The following is a 17,290-nucleotide window of genomic DNA, read 5'->3' as shown; positions in this document are numbered from 1 at the left end:
TGCAATATCTGCGCCGGAGGCGACCATTCTGTTTTCTGACCCGATTCGTCAGAATCTGGATAGACTTAATGATTTGAATTTATTTTATTTTATCCACCACAAAAATTATCTCTAAATTTAGACCGCAGTGGTTTATATTCTTCTTCGTGCTTAATTGGCGGCGTTGACCTTGAAAAAATGCTTCTCTGATTGCATTAGTCAACGATAATACTATCATTGTAGGCTTGGTCATTTCATCAAACACCAACGATGCATTGAAGGATATTTACTTTACTTGTGTATGAACAGAGAATGAACAAGAGGAAAAGGATAGCTTATCAGTTCCAAAGCAACTTCAAGAATCAAAAACAGATAGAACTACAAAAGTTTCGGCATCGAATGCAGACGTTTGGGAGTCGTCGGAGTACTCGAGTCATTGGCATGTGCTGGCTTGAGCTTTTGAATCCATTGAAGGAGTCGATTCCGGTGATCTTGGGAATTCATGTTTGGGGTGGTGTCGAGGGTGCCATTTTGGGCAAGAGCAGATTCAAACTGTTCTAAGACCTTCACAATCTGCCAGAAGTCGGGTCTCTTGTCTGAATGGAGTGTCCAGCATTGCTCGATTAATGCTCGTAAAGCCGCAGGGCATTCGGGAGGCACGGCAGGTCTTAAGTTCTGCAAAATGCTAATTTATCACATTACATGTTGAGCTTGTTGATGAAAAACTCAATTGGAAGGATATCCCTTAATCGAGAACTCGGTTTTGCGAAACTGACTGAACACAATGTAAGCATGGTTTGGTGATAACTTAGTCTCCAGGAAACATAAACAGCAAGAAAATATGATACTCGGTTTTGCGAAACTAACTGAACACAATGTATGCATGGTTTGGTGATAACTTAGCTCCAGGAAACATAAACAGCAAGAAAATATGATACTATCTTAAACAACACAAATGGTAACTAGAAGAAATCTGAAGGAACAAATATGGAATTGACAGATCTTATTCTAACATATGAATAGTTATTTAGATGATTAATAAGCATTAAAACTTATAAAATGACATGAATTCTTGAGATACCTTATCGACCACTGCAAAAGCAGCCTGAATAGGAGTCATTTCTTCGTAAGGGACCCTGCCAGTCAGCATCTCCCACAAGACTAGTCCAAAACTGTAAACATCGACCTTCGACCCATAAGGCTTGTGTTTAATCATCTCCGGTGCCATCCATCGAAATGTTCCAGGATCCTCTGCCAAAGTATCACAGTATGCTACCTCACAGGCTATTCCAAAGTCTGCAATTTTTACACAATAATCTTGATCAAAAAGAATGTTCTCAGGTTTCAAATCGCGATGAATAACTCCTTGTGAGTGGATATATTCCATTCCCCTGGCAATGTCCAGTGCAAATGCAATGAGTTTCTGCAGAGGCAGAGGTTTTTGTTTGAGCTTGTGTAGAAAAGCTCTCAAGGACCCTCCTGAGAGATATTCAGTAATAATGCAAAAGACTGGTGGTTTTTTACTTGCTGCTATCAACTGCATCAAAGTAAACATAAACTATCAGTCGATTCTCTTATCATTAACAAAATTCTTTCTAATGAACCATGTTATTTTATCACTGCGATAGAAGATGTTTATGATAAGGATAAGTTACATTTCCTGTTATATTTGTCCCTCAAGTTTCGTTAGACGAAAAGACAACATGAGTGCTACCTATAAAGTTGGAAGTCTCTGCAATATCAACCAGAAGCATGCAACCATTATAATCATATGTTTGCAGGAAAAGTAGTATTATACACTGAATGAAAGATGATAGGACTATCAGGGAATTAACTCAGCATTTGTCGAATGTTCTAGGATGCATATAAACACTACGGAGGTTATCAAATTACATAGGATACACTAACAGTAAAAAATAAGGATAGTGATGTTAAGGATCAATTATAAAACAACAACAATAACAAAAAATAATGAGATTGCAGTTGCAGTGTGTTGTGTTTGATTTCCTATTTTCCTTGTAACATGAATCTTTGCAATAGCTACCAGAAGCATTCATTTATTCTAATCATATAGTTGCAGGCAAATCATTCATATTTGTCTATGAAAACAAAAATTGGATTCAGAGGAACTTGGCAAGCAACTCTCTAGGGTTGGAATAACTGCAACCTGTATAAAGGCGCAACATAAGATCAGTTGGTACCTTTATCACATTCCGATGATAAAGATGGGCAAGAAGTGTGACTTCCCTTGTGAACTGTTTCTCCAAACGAGCAGCCATGAGGCCATTTTCGTCATCATCGCCATCAGGTTGTCTAATGATCTTTACTGCAACAGGCTGATTTTTATAGATACCATGATATAACTTGCTATGAGCTCCGGAAGCAAACCTAACCCCAAGGTACAATTGGGATAAATCAACCATCCATTCTTCAGAAGTTTCTATAGCATTTACCTTCCTAACACCATGTTCAAAGTAGCTAGTCCATGAAGCATCCCTGCGGCTCCTATTATGCTTATCTGTCCCATTCCTCGGGGAGATGAGCATATGGTCTGTTGCATGCCTTGGCGAATGAACCCCAGAATGGCCTTCTTTGGAAAACAATTTGCTTAAGACATTCTTATCTGACCCTTTCCTCCTAGGTGGTGGGGTTGAGAACCGTTTCTTGTTAGCCATTGCCTCCTTAAAGGTATCTGAAAGGTAGGTTGTAGGAAGAGGAGAAGCAGACCTCTGCTTCGGTTTAGAATTCTGCCCTTGCCTAAAAGAAAATTGGGTATAACTCTGAGAATCAGAATCCAGGTGAAACCCAACTGAAGGTTTATTCATGCTGGAATTTGAGTCCCCTGGCTTCAATCTAGGACCTTGAGCATGAGGAGAAATAGGCACAGAAGATCCTGCAATTAAGTTCTTCATACCCAGCGGGGTTTGTCGATTGGTAGTAAAAGAGAGGCTAGAAGACTGTAAATTACTTATCCCCTTTGACTTGAAACTAGAATGCTTATAAATTTTCCGAGGAGAATCTGAAGCTACAGGAATTGAATTTGACACTTCTGATTTAAGTTCTAGCTCACGGCCACCATGCAGCAATGATGGCAAACTAATTGAATGAGACAATGAACTTGCTGCTTTTGTTCCAGTGCCTCGACGAACAGGCAGTGAGAGTGATGCCAACTCTAAGGCTTCAGTGATCCTTTTTGGCTTCGATTCCAGATGGTTTTCAGGATGCACAAACAAAGGGACTGAAGACATGTGAGCTGAACCTAACCTGTGGAAAACAGTGTGAGAGAAATTTGCCCTCCTCAACCAAGAGCTTCCCTCTTCTTCCATTACTTCCCAGCATGCAAAGCACCTTGTGAATCAAATTCTAGCAGTAAAGCTTAGAAATTCCATGGAACCAAGGAATGAAATAGTTCGAGATCACCAGTTTCTTCTAAAATTATATAAAATTTCCTGCCAGCCAATACTATTCAGAATATAAAAGCAGTAGCTCCAAGCATTCCCTGCATCAGATGAATCCAACCACAGTGAGACAAAATAAAACTAAAATGAAATGAGGGAAGCAATCCCCACCTCTCATAGACCTTTCAGGAATCTTATTTTACAAAAAGGTAAAACCAATCAAAGTGATAATTCGCATCAAAAACAAAGGAAGCAAAATCAAATAAATCAGCATCAAATACTAAACAATAACTTTATTAGCTTTGTACAATCAATCATTAAGAAAAGGATCACGGGAGCCACAGACGCCTCAATCCACGAGTAATCTAAGCAAACAACTAGCATTAGCAACGAAATTTAAACAAAATAACCATTCGAAAACCAAAACAACTCGAATCATCTTCTAAATATTTCCATTAAAGTCATATAGAGCATCAAAATCGCACCTTTCTCCAAGGAGAACAGTACAAAGCCATACTAATGCTGAAAAAAAGCCGTCTTTCCCCAATCATCGGGTGAAACACAGTTTGTAGAGTCTTTTAGAACCAAAGAGAGGGAAAAGCTTCGAAAAACAGCGCGTACCGGTAGACAGCTGCCAAGGCCTCGGCCGCCGCCCCCTGAATGCGCTGGAAAGCGAAATTGGAGAAGGGCATCGAACAGGTGGAGGCGGAGGGGAAGTCGCCGACGCTACGTCCCTTTCCTCTTTGAAATCCCATCCATTATTGCTCTGCTACTGGGGCACCTTGGGAAGAATGTTTCTTTACTACTTACCGGTCAAAGTCATCCATCAAACGCCTACACGGCTGTTCTTGCGAACAGGGAAACGAATCCTATGATATTATTATTATAATAAAAAAATACATTTTACTTTAATTTTTTTCATATTTTTAAAAAATATTAGCGGCCACTAATCCTAAATCCTAATTATTAACAGACCAATAATCCTAATTATTATTAATATAAAAACATATTTTACTTTAATTTTTTTCATATTTTTAAAAAATATGGAAAAAAAACCTCTTACAACGTGCAAGAAGAATCATAAGAGAAAGATTAGAAGTACATAAGAGAAGCTTTAATAGAATCTAATCAATTCTATTTTTGTTAACCTTTAAATCTGTCTCCTTTTATAGCTTTCATATTTGAGAGATCATTTTTATTTTTTTTAAAATCAAAATTATTTTTTTAAAAAAAAAGTGGAACCTATAAAAAGGTTATTGAGAGATTTTTTTTATAGTGAAAAGATGAACGAAATTTTTTATATTTGATGTGATATTGATGTGACATTGCAAGGATAAAAAAAACTCCTATAATAACTCTTATCACTAGAGATGCCCTTTGTTTTTTTTTTTATAATTTAGTTATCCCTAATTAATTCAGGAGGTAGATAATCTTCTTTCTAATTTGTCCATTGAATAAATTCAAAACACAACTTATAATATAAAAATTCTAATTTTTGTCATTTTATTTATTTCTCTAAGTGTTTTACCATTACACCACATCCCTGGAGACAACTATTATTAATTGATTAGTTAACTAGATCCATCTATCAGTTGACTAGTTCCTCATATTGTTTTAGTTTGAGTCTAGCAATAACTATTTGAGTTAACAGGAATCCACCATAAATCAATTAAGGGCATTTGTAACATTTAGGTCATCTTATGATCATTGTAGCACAACTTTATCATATCAACAGCTCATCCAAATTTCTTATTGTAGTCTTTTCTTGCCAAATTAATCGTCTTTTAAATGTACTAAATTCTCTATTCCACATGTCATCTTTCATACTTCACTTGTATTGTGAGCTTGTTGTATTCAATGCTCCTCATCTATTAACTCTAACCTCACCTCAGTGTTTTTATCATGTGGTTCCTTGTTCCTTATTCGTCTTGTGTAATCTTTTTTGATCTCTATTGGACTTCTAAGCTAGTAGGTGCGTACAACTCAAATATACATATTAAATCATAACATAATATCTAAGCAATCATTTACATAAACATCAAAATTTAATATGGAATTCAACCACTTAAGGCATGATTACGTTGATAAAAAAAAATTTTATACATAATAGTTTTAATTAAAATTATTATACCAGTTAAATGGATCAAGGAAATTTCTCAAGGTGGGAATAAAAAAAGGCACATTTTTTTAAAAAAAAATTGCCAAAAAATTTATTTTTAAAATTTTAAACATGGCCAGATGGAGATGATACTAATTTGCTTCCCTGAGAAAAATTGATACACATTTAATAATTACAGTGATCAAATTAAAATACTTGAAACATAAGAGGACGCGATCAAAATTTTCTCAAGCAATATGGATAAACTTGAAATATTCCTTCATCTAGAGTCAAGAATTACTTAAAAAACAAGAGTCACACTCTAATCCACGTCAGACATCATGCGTGGTGATAGAAAATTCAAAATCTGAATATGTTTAAATAAAAAATTCATCTCGGTCAAATTCTCTAAAATCTCTAAAATATATATAAGATTTGAAAATTTCTTCATTTAATTTAAATATTATATTCTAAATCTTAAAACCTAAATAAAAAAATTAAAAAAATTATACTAACTGCTCACATGATGGCACCATATATCATTTTAATCTGATATGATGCTCCAGCCAAAACATGAAGATATAATTGAGAACACTAAAAAGCTTCTTGTGGTTTAATCATTTTAATCCGACTACGCTTGATGCAAAGTAAAGTTTCAATGTGAAAGGACGATTGTATAGTAAAATTCAAAAAAAATATCCTTAGCATCCTTTGAAAGGACGAAAATTCTTACAAATATACCATAGTAAAATTCAAAAATATTACAGACAGATTCTTTTTTCTAGTTATGTTTAAGGATGACTTAATTATTTATGAGATCAAATGTTATTATTATCATCGTTGTCTATATGATATGATAAGGAATTTTGATTCTCAATGAAGTCGAGCAATATCCTTCTTTGTCGTGACCAATAATTTCTCGATTTACTTTCTCATAGATGATCGTGGAACCGACCATGTGGGACCACTAAGGTGGCAGATTCCACATATTGAGTAAACTTTTTATAGTGACCGGTCCCACCATCGAAACGGCCCCATATCAGCAAACCTCCTAAGGAATTTTTTAAAGACATAGTACCACTATGTTGATAAGAGTCTACTGCCGAAACAACACCTCAGTCAACAGCTACATGTTACTAAGAGGACTTAAAGTCGAAATCTTAGGCAATGCATATGTCTCCATGCTTACCACTTGATAAGAGCTTTTTTTAGCGCACAGATCCATAATGGATTCAGTTCTCAATAGGCTATTCAACTTATTTTCAAGATCATTTGCCCATTTAGTTGAATCTAGAAAGAGTACCAACACTAATAGTTCTACAAACAATAAAAATATAGCCAGTTTGCCAACCATCCTCTATTCTATTCCAACAATCTTAAACCACATGAGATGTGCAAGTAAAGACATACCCATAGTCCCATTTTAGATAGAGCAGGGTTGAACTTCTCTGCCTCCATTGCCATAATTCTTAAACGTAACAAACTCTGTGAGACTCTGATACTGATATGGCCACTGGTAACTGTTCAAGCATTGCAACTGATCATAGGCTCTGCCTCTGCGTACTTCTAACAGCATATGTTATGTGACAAGAATCTACAAACTAGGCTAATAATCTGAATCAGTATAATCATAAGTGGAGACCAAAGGACTTGATGATGCAAATAAATTCGACAACAAAATGATAAAAGCGAGTGCACGACAAGAAAACAACAAATGCAAGGCCAATCAAACAAGAAGCTAATAATTCTTTCTAACAATAGCACATTTGGAAATGCCTGCAGAACTGATTTCACTCTGTTGTTGGAAGGCAAATTGATTAGGATATCTGCCTTGTTGTGTGAAGACCTATCTGATAAATAGTAATATCAGCATCAAAGTGAAGTCGACAATCAAAAGCCTTAGATTTTGATAACAAGAAAAGATTTCATAGCAAACTAATATGGCATAGAAAAGCTTAAGCAGTATGAATGCAAGTTTCCACCCTGTTAATGTGACTGTTAAGAGAACAAGAGAGTCATCCCCTTTAGTCCCCACAAGTCCAAATAAGACCCTCTTAACATCAAGGAGTAAATGCTCCCGATTACCTGACAAGATGATTTTTCTACCAAAAAGAACATCTTCTAACATAGATCAAAGTACTGCCTGGGATTTGCATTCACATATTTCCTCCTCATATAGTCTCTAGAAAGGCGAGAATCCAAACAAGAACAGTTTTCAGAATGTCCTTTACCATTGGATTTTAGCTTTAGACTTCTTGCTATTTTATAAGGGAACAGATATAAGGGAAGAGCAAATATAAACCTGCAGCCGTTAATCTTGAGGTTGAATAAAAACTTGAGATAATCTGAATGAAGATCATGATTTAGCTACGAATGCAGACTACTGATTCCAATCCTTGCAAGCATATACCAAATCATTACAAAACCTAAACATGTAAGAAGTTTCTCCATTATTTACACCCGTCATGTCCTGTAAAACAGTATTGGTTCATCTTTACCCAATAAATTCATCCACTCGAGCATAAACAAAAGAATCTTTTCCCAACAAACTTACCAGGAGTGATGTACATGACAAGTGCAAAATGAACATCAAGGTCATAGCACATGTACTTGTATTGCCATGGACATGGAGACAGACACATCTCCACTCCTGTAATTTGAACCCCTCAAGGAATTAGTTCTTGCCAATGTACTATTTATATTCCAATCATTCCCATGCGCAGCTGTTGTTGATTCACATCTCTGGCACATCCTAACAAGCAATGCAGCCTTCCTTCTCGCTCTCTTTGTGCCAGTTAACAAGATGGTCTGAATCAAACTACCAAGCATTGGCATCTTAGCCACATTTTGTGTCACAGTTGATCCTCCACGTCTGCACATCTCTTGCAAAGCTGCAACTGCATTCTCCTTTGCCTTGGGGGTTCCCCTTCTCATTAACCCTACCAAATTTGTGATCACAGTGTCCTCAATTCCAATTGTCTGTGCCAGAATCTGATGCCTCATAAGCAATGCCAGAGCTCCAGCAGCCTCCTCAGCAACAATTTCATCTCTCAGTGCTCCCACCAATGCCGAAACTGATCCCATATCCAACATTCGGGACCAGCTCTCAGGGTGGGTCGAAAGATTAAACAAGGCCATCACAGCATCTTTCTTTCCCCTTGGGCTTCCCTGCATCAGTAAATCAGCTAGTGCAGCAACAGCACCCTTCTCGTCCACGATCATCTGCTTGAATTCATGAACAGCAGAAAGGCTGAACAATGTAGCAGCTGCATTCTCCCTCGCCTCGGTAGTTAACCCATGTCTCAGAACATAAACTATTAATTCCAAACAACCGTCTTCCTCCATAATCTTTCTCTTGTTTCCATCATGAATGGATATGTTCAATATTGCAGTCAGGGCATTCTCCTGAGCAACTGGATTTGTAGACCGGAAAAGCTGGCAGAGAGCTGGGATTGCTCCAGCCTCTGCGATGAAAGCCCTATTCTCCTTCCCAGTTTTTGCCATCAATCGAAGTTCACGGGCTGCAACTGCCTTCACTTCCTGTGAACCAGCTGATAACTGCTCTACCAGCATTAGCGCTGTGATTCGGTTGGCTTCAATAGCTGCCTTACTGGCGCATGCTGCAGTAATGCTCTCAATGGAAACTCCAGAACCATCAGGGGTTTCATACGGAAGTCCATAAGCAGCACACCATTGAGAAATCAAGGTTCTAAGGGCTCGGTTTGGCACAAGCCTGTTATGAGTAAGAGTCTGGCCTGAATTAGGGCAACTACGATGTCCGGCTTCAATCCATTGGGTAATGGAGGAGCGATCATAGGTTTGCCCAGTGGAAACAACAACCGGATCTTTCATCAGATCAAGCGAAATTGGGCAGCAAAAGTCCTTTGGGATTGTCAAGGAGAAATCACTACTTCCTTCGCGCAAGCTACTCCCCTGACTCAACAGTCGCTTCCGCGAGAATTTATACACATCGACGAAAGGCTTACCGACTTCCACCTCGTGGAACCCAAACAGAAAGAATCTACAATACCGGGTAAGCGCGATGACTCCGCTTACGACCGAAAGATCGATGTCTTCGTCCTGACTAAGCATCTGCTCCTCCAAAAACTCAATCTCCGTCCGGCAAACTCCAGCATCCTGGATTCCCAGACGATTGACGAACGTGTTCCGGAGCTCCGCTGGATCCGGCACCTCGCCAGTCTCAAATCGAGCCAAGAAAGAGTGGATCTCACACCGTAGCTCTTCATCGTCGGGGTCGACAAAGAACTTGGATCGCTTGCACTGGAGACGGAGGAGATCGATCAGCTCACAGACGTCATCGGCGAGCCGGAGACCGTGGAGCGGGAGGACGTCGAGCGCGGTGGCCAGCTCCTGGGCGATGTCGTGGAAATTCCCAGAGATCTGTGGATTCCTCAGCAAAAGCCAGAGCCGACTCGACTGGGAGCAGTATTCCAGCAAGAGCTTGGCGCGGTACACAAAGATGTACAGCTCGCGGAGACAGAGCACCGCGGAGCCCGGAAACCGCGGCGGGAGGGAAGAGGAAGCCGTGGGAGCCAAGGACTCCTTGAGGGATTCAAAAAGGGCGGCGAGAACCCGGATCCTGCAGATGAGGGACCGGGAGTTGTACCGCTGGAACCGAAAGTCGCAGCGGCCGGCGGCGGCCACGACATCGGAGCAGAGGGCGACGAGGGCGTGGATTAGGGCGGCGCCAGAAAGGCCGCCCGGGGCGAAGAACGCGCCGGCGAGGGGAAACCGACGGCGGCGCACGGAGAGGAACGCGAAGGGGGAGGTCATGGAGGATCGCCCGCGCCCACGTCGATCAGATTCCACGATTCGATCGGGCGCAATTAGGGTTCTTCGTCGGCGGATGGTTGGCGTGAGAGGATCGAAAAAATTTCTTCCCTGCCCTCTTTCCTTTCCCTTTTATTGACTTCCAACAGTTCGCGACATAATTCGGGTCTCGATTAAATCAATTCCGCGTCCCGATTTAGGTAAAGCAAGCGGGGAGATCATGGGCGGCGGCTCCTGCTCCACACCGCTCCATTATTGAGGTGCAGTTCCGTCATCTCACTCGCATTCTCGTCTAATTTCCCACTTCGCCTCCTCCTATTCAGTATGTACGAGGAGGGTACTTTGGTCATTTCAGGCGGCGGGATAAGGTGGGAACGAATTCACGGGCCGAGATTGGTAGACCGGGAGAGAAGTCAACGGTCGGCATCGCAGCCACGTCAAAACGCGATTTTGAATTTTAAAAAATGGATTATTTTTTTCATTATTAATAATAATAATATTATTTTGTGGATTTAGTGTAATGATTATTTATGAATAGTTTGAATGAGACGGGTAGAAAAGGTAAAGCTAAGAAGACAAAGCAAGTCGTTGTCGAAAGCAAACTGATGACCAATCGCAATAATCGTTTGTGGTTTTTTTATTAGAAAAAAAATAAAAAAGACGTGTCAAAGTAAAAGAGAAACATAAATAGATATTCTTAGTAGCTATTTATAAGTTGTTATAACGTTTAAAAATTTTTCAGGAGCTGTTATAAGAAATTTAAAATTTAATACTGAAATTATAATTAAAGTTTTATATTAAAAATACATTAAAAAATGATCTTTGAGTTAAAATTTAAAAATAAAATAATGAGTATTTAGGTCTAAAGTGGATAATAATATAATATTATAGAGATATATTAATTTTATGAGTTCTAACAATTGATATCAAAGTCGTGGTCTATATAGAATCATATGAGGGAATTTTAGAAAAAATAAAGAAGGTAAGAGAAATTCAAACTATAGAAATAATAGTAAGAAGTTCCCGAATTTTCAAGACAGGTGGTGCTCTAGGTAGTATACATAAAGCGTGTGCCCAAACGTAATGAAAAAAGTAACCTCAATTGGAGTATAGTAGTCTTTTGTTTAGATGTATTACAATCAAAGTTTCACATTGCAAATATATATAAAAGATATCATGAGTCTATAAGATGAAAGATATCTCTATTAGTTTGAGGTCTTTTAAGTAGTATTCAAAAATAAAATCAGACCTAAGACAATATCATATTATTGTGGAGACATATTAATTCTCTCGATTCTAACATTTAAGATTTACACTGTGTAAAAATTATCGAATAATTACTACAATATATAAAAGCCACTCAATAACTGTTACAACATGTTTAGAGGGTTAAGATTGTAGCAGCTACATAAAAGTTTTTACAACTATTCTAAAAGTGATTTTGATCCATTTAAATAATTTTGATAAAGTTGGTAAATAATATTTTGATATAATATTATTCAGATACTCTAAATTCTAAAATCATCCTAAATACGTTGTAGCAATTATTGGATAACTTTTATATGTTATAGCAGTTATTAAGTAACTTGTACGTGTTATAAATCCTAAACTCACCCTAAACACCTTATAGCAACTACTAAGTAACTTATATATGATGTAAATCCTAAATCTTAAACTCAACTTAAACACGTTGTAGCAACTACTGAGTAACTTATACACATTGTATCAATTACTTAGTAGCTTTTACACGTTTTAACAACTACTAGGTAGCTTCTATATAGTGTACATTTTAAATTCTAAATCCTAAACTCATCTTAAATATATTGTAGCAGCTACTGAGTAACTTGTACACATTATATCAATTACTTAGTAGCTTTTACACGTTTTAACAACTACTAGGTAGCTTCTATATAGTGTACATTCTAAATTGTAAATCCTAAACTCATCTTAAATATATTGTAGCAATTAGTGAGTAACTTGTACACATTATATCAATTACTTAGTAGCTTTTACACGTTTTAACAACTATTAGGTAGCTTCTATATAGTGTACATCCTAAATTCTAAATCCTAAACTCATCTTAAATATATTGTAGCAACTACTGAGTAACTTGTACACATTATATCAATTACTTAGTAGCTTTTACACGTTTTAACAACTATTAGGTAGCTTCTATATAGTGTACATTCTAAATTCTAAATCCTAAACTCATCTTAAATATGTTGTAGTAACTACTGAATAGTTTGTATATGTTGTAACAGTTACCGATAGATACTACAATTAATAACTATTACAACAACACTAGATCAACATGTATTTTTGGATAAAATTATTGAAGGGTATCCATTTGATTTTATTTGGAAATAGAACGTCTATTTAATTTTGGCCCTATTTTATTTGAAAAGTAAATCTTTTTCAAACTGATTTTCTTACTATTTTCAGTCCGCCTTCTGTTTTCATTGTCCCCCCATCTCATTTTTGAAAATATTAAAATAACTCTTATATTTTATAAATATATTTATTTAATATTATTCATAGCATATTTATCCAAAACTATTTTAATGAGAGTAATTTTAATAAATATTTAAAGAATTTTAATTAATATTATAATAGTTTTTAATAAGTTTAAATAGGTTGGATTTGGTCAAAGAGGCTACAAAAAGTAATAACAATGATATTTTTAATATATAGAATGTCTTTTAAACGTTTTTAAAAGTAAAATCTTTTTTGATAATAATGAAAATAAGAGACGCTGTTTTAATTTTATTGTCTTTGAAGCAAAAAAATATTGCCTTAATGCTTTTCTATATTTTATAATATTTTTATCTTAAAAATATTATTATGTTAGTATTAATATAGCAATTATGATTAAGGTAGTTAGTATAGTTATCGTTTTATGATTGTTATAATAATACTATAATAATATTAGAATAAAAATAATTCAGAGATAAAAAACATAATAATTTTTTAATAGTTTAAAATTAATATATTTTTTAACTGTGATAAAAAAATAAAGAAACTTTTTTTTAGTTTTTTGCTTGTGAGAAATCAAATAGATGGATATTTCTACACATTACGCGAAAGGAATTTAGATATTTTTCAATTGTTTGATTGCGTATCGATTGGATTGATTTGACTTAAACAAATTGGGTAGGTCAACTTAATTGTAATATTTATGTAAATTAAATTAAATGGTTATAGAGAGATTGCGTAGTCATTTGCATCATTTGGCAAAATTCATGTATGAAATATATTTACTTAAATATTTTTAAAATAGCATTTAAATTATTACTATTATTAGGTATGATGGAAGAGCGCTAGTTTAATATGCAAGAGACCTTCCTAATGTGTTTATTAGGTTTTTATTTAAAAATTTGATCAATTTAATTATATCAAAAAAATTTAATTTATTCAATTTCAATTAATTCAATTTAATTTAATTTTAATTGAATATTTAGTTTTAATCATCATCCTCAAACACATTAGGAAGGTGAAATCTTTTATCATATAAATAGTCAAATAAAGTGCTTTCTTTATTATCATATTTGTTATAAAATCATCACCTCTTATCATTTTTCAAAATATTTTTAATTCCATATGGATGGTGTCAGAAAAATCACATGGGAGGCGAAAAAAATTATAAATTTTATTATTATTTACGAAGTTAAGTTGGGAGGTGGTAGTCCGCTTTCTTTCCTCTTCCAATTTTATACTCTTATATTTATTATATAAAAAAAATTATCTATAAGATGGATGACCATCACTCAACACTACTACTATATATTATATAGTAATTTTATTAAAAATATTATACTTATATTAATTTTATTTAAAACTATTATGATATAAAATAATTTAATCAAAAGTACTTATAATAAATTTGATTAAAATTATTCCATAGGTAGCAGTTTTAAATTAAATAATCTTATATAATATTGTAATAATTTTGAATAAAGTTATTGCATGTTATAATAATTTTGAATAATATTGCTATAATAATATTAAAGTGAATTTGCAAAGAGAAATTTTAACTGAATTATAAAAAAATATTTTAATATAATAATACTTTATATGCGGTAATTTTAATCAAATAAAAAAATAATCAAAATAAAAAAGCATACCTTTTTAATGAAATTATTTATTTATATATTAAATTTAGCCAAATGTAGGTCTGTGGCAATAGAATAAATGTATAAGCTCCATTGATTTTAAAATATCTTTAAAATTTAGAAAAAAAATTTACATAATTGAGCTATAAATCAAGTATATTAATAAAAAATTTGTAAAATTAAAAATATTAAGATGGATATCTAGACTTATGAATATGAATAAAATAAAAAATAAAAATATTATAAGAGAGAAAAATTAAAATTACATTTATTAAAAAAAATTAAAAGATTTTTAAAATGATATAGACATATAATTAGATAATTAATAAATATCTCAATTAAATGATTTTTTTTGCTTCATTACATACAGTCTGATGATAATGAAGACATGGACAATGACAATAAAGTCTATATGTATAATTGAGTTGGTTATGATGGAACAGAGTTGCTGAAGTGGGCAAGGGTCGAATCTCGATAAAGTCGAGACAATGTTCTCCTCCGTCATGACCAACTGCAGCTTCTCGATTTACCTCCTCATAGATGGTCGAGTCGACCATGTGAAACCGCTGGGATAGTAGATTCCACCTTTATTGTTGAAATGAAGCATTCATGGCGGCTCCCAGAACATAGCTGAGTAGGTTACCAACGGAGCAGAATTATTGAAGTGGACAAGGGTCGAATCTCGACGAAGCCGAAGCAATGCTCTCCTCCGTCGTGGTCAACTGCAATTTCCTAATTTATCTCCTCACAAATGGTCGTGGGGTCGACCGTGTGGGGCCGCTAGAGTGATAGATTCCACTTTTGCTGAAATGAAGCAGTCATGGCAGTCCCCGGAGCATAGTTGAGTTGGTTACGACATAGCAAAGTTGTTGAAGTGGACAATGGTCGAATCTCGGTGAAGTCGAGACAATGTCGTCTCCTCCGTTGTGACTACATACAATTTATCGATTTACCTCTTTATAGATAATCATAGGATCTGATCATATGAAATCGCTAGAGTGACAAATTTCATCTTTTATTGAAATGAAGCATTCAAGGCGGACTCAAAAAACTGGGTGCTCGGACAATACATCAGTGATTTCTTCTCCAGACTTTTGTAAGACATAGCATACAATTTACTGACATGGCACTCTATATGATGGTGCCTATATTAGTGGGAAGTCTGTTTCCAGCTCAGAAAAATCCACAGGAATAGTAAATCCACTATCTAATTGTGGTGATCTCAGATAAACTTCGTTAAACAACTTACAGTCAAATAATCGTTCTTTTATTGCAAACCTTTTGGCATCCCTGAGTCATTTGGGATCTTTATATGGCCTAAGGTGGAAATTCAAAGGTGCACGAGTGGTCAAGTTGGCACCTAGCTTGCCTCCTACAAACCTTCCTCTTTTTGTTTGTGTCGTATCTCAGTTAACGCTCCAAGATCATCCTAATGGTTCTCCACATTCTCATATAAGAATGGTAGTGAAGATGCAATAAAGTCTCTTGAAGATGTGAAAGGAGATATGTAACATTACAACAACAATAACAATTAAGTCTTATTTCATTAGATGGAGTCTTATAGATTCTTCTATGTCATTGGGTTCTATTTTCTACTATATCATAATTTATACTTCAATCAATTTTATCTTATTTTATTATTACTAATTAAGTATTTTTTGATTTATTTTTTTCTCGTTTGATGTACGTATATTTATCATAGTTTCACATCGTCTAATTGGAGCATTTATTGGTCGTCTAAGTATATGTCTGTACTATCTTAAACGTATCTCTCAGAGTTTTTCCTCAGTAGATGCAACTTCGACTTTTTCTCTAATACTCTCATTTCTTATTCTGTCCATCTTAATATCTTCATCTTTGCACCTTACTCTCATCTTTTTTTGTTCATGTGCTTGAGTCATAGTCCAATATTTCAATGTTATATAACATAGCAAGTCTAATCGCGATTTTATAGAACTTTTCTTTAAATTTTAGAGGTATTTTATGATCATATAAAACATACGACGCTCTTCTTCATTTTAATCATCCTGCTTGAATTCGATGTCAGATATCTCTTTTAATCTCCACCATCTTGTAAAAATAATTTTAAATATTTAAAACTCTTAGTTTCAAATAATTCATCATCTCTTATCTTAATAATTATTTTATCATATCTAATATTATTAAATTTAAATTCTATATATTATGTCTTTATTCGATTAAGTTTAAAATCTTTCACTTTTAATATTTTCTGTCAAAATTCTAGTTTAATATTTACTTTTTTATGTGTCTCATCTACTAAAATAATATCATCTACAAACAACATACATAACGATACTGTGCCTTGAATGTGTCAAGTGAATTCGTTCATGATTAATGTAAAAAGATAGGAACTTAGAATTGATTCTTGATGTAATTTTATCTTTATTTTATTGGAAATGCTTCAGTTAATCCGTCTAAAATTTTCACTCTGGTTGTTACATCCTCATTCATATTCTTAATTAGTTCAATATATGTTACATTAACACCTCTCATTTTTAGAATTTTTCATATAAATTTTTTTTAGCATTCTATTATAAATTTTTTTTTAAATAAATGAATATGTTGTTTTTTCCAATACTTTTCAATTAGTCATACTTTTTAATTAATCATCTGAGAAGTTGTATAATTTCTATTATTTTTTTCTATTACACAAACCTAAATTGATTTTTGATTATCAAGATATTTTTTTAAAATATTTTTTCTATTATTCTTTTCTAAATTTCATAGTATGCTTTATTAATTTAATACCCCTGATGGGTTGTCAAATTCAGAAAGAGTCCTTGTTTTCAAAATCTGAACATTCAGTTGCAACACAAGACAATAACAGTAGAATTCAAAGTTCTAGGAAAGCAACATTAAATCCACTTTGGCAGAAAGCTGGTGATGCAAATGCT

At 34.6% G+C, this 17,290-nt stretch overlaps 2 protein-coding genes across 3 annotated transcripts; both read right to left on the bottom strand.

Annotated features, from left to right (window-relative positions):
* Positions 1 to 231: 231 nt before the first annotated feature.
* Positions 232 to 4,111, bottom strand: LOC141833509 (uncharacterized). 2 transcript variants are annotated; one of them, XM_074720974.1, is made up of 4 exons: positions 3,999 to 4,111; positions 2,181 to 3,478; positions 1,061 to 1,516; positions 232 to 654 (listed from the first exon to the last, which is right to left on the bottom strand). In XM_074720974.1, exons 2-4 carry the CDS (start codon positions 3,303 to 3,305, stop codon positions 358 to 360), a joined length of 1,878 nt encoding a protein of 625 aa, XP_074577075.1. In that variant the 5' UTR covers positions 3,306 to 3,478; positions 3,999 to 4,111; the 3' UTR covers positions 232 to 357. The 2 variants fall into 2 exon arrangements, with proteins under 2 accessions (XP_074577075.1, XP_074577074.1); XM_074720973.1 differs by having other exon boundaries at positions 3,863 to 4,098.
* A 3,748-nt stretch (positions 4,112 to 7,859) lies between these two features.
* On the bottom strand, positions 7,860 to 10,382 carry LOC141833435 (U-box domain-containing protein 17-like). Its single transcript, XM_074720882.1, has one exon. The coding sequence runs from the start codon at positions 10,267 to 10,269 to the stop codon at positions 8,071 to 8,073; it is 2,199 nt and encodes a 732-aa protein (XP_074576983.1). The 5' UTR covers positions 10,270 to 10,382; the 3' UTR covers positions 7,860 to 8,070.
* Positions 10,383 to 17,290: the final 6,908 nt, after the last annotated feature.

Source organism: Curcuma longa, chromosome 8 (assembly GCF_044706935.1).
Source record: "Curcuma longa cultivar G26 ecotype Majalengka, Jawa Barat chromosome 8, ITB_CL_G26_1.1, whole genome shotgun sequence".
Taxonomy (NCBI): Eukaryota; Viridiplantae; Streptophyta; class Magnoliopsida; order Zingiberales; family Zingiberaceae; genus Curcuma; species Curcuma longa.
Note: the sequence above shows the minus strand (reverse complement) of the source record. Positions and strands in the feature narration are given on the sequence as shown.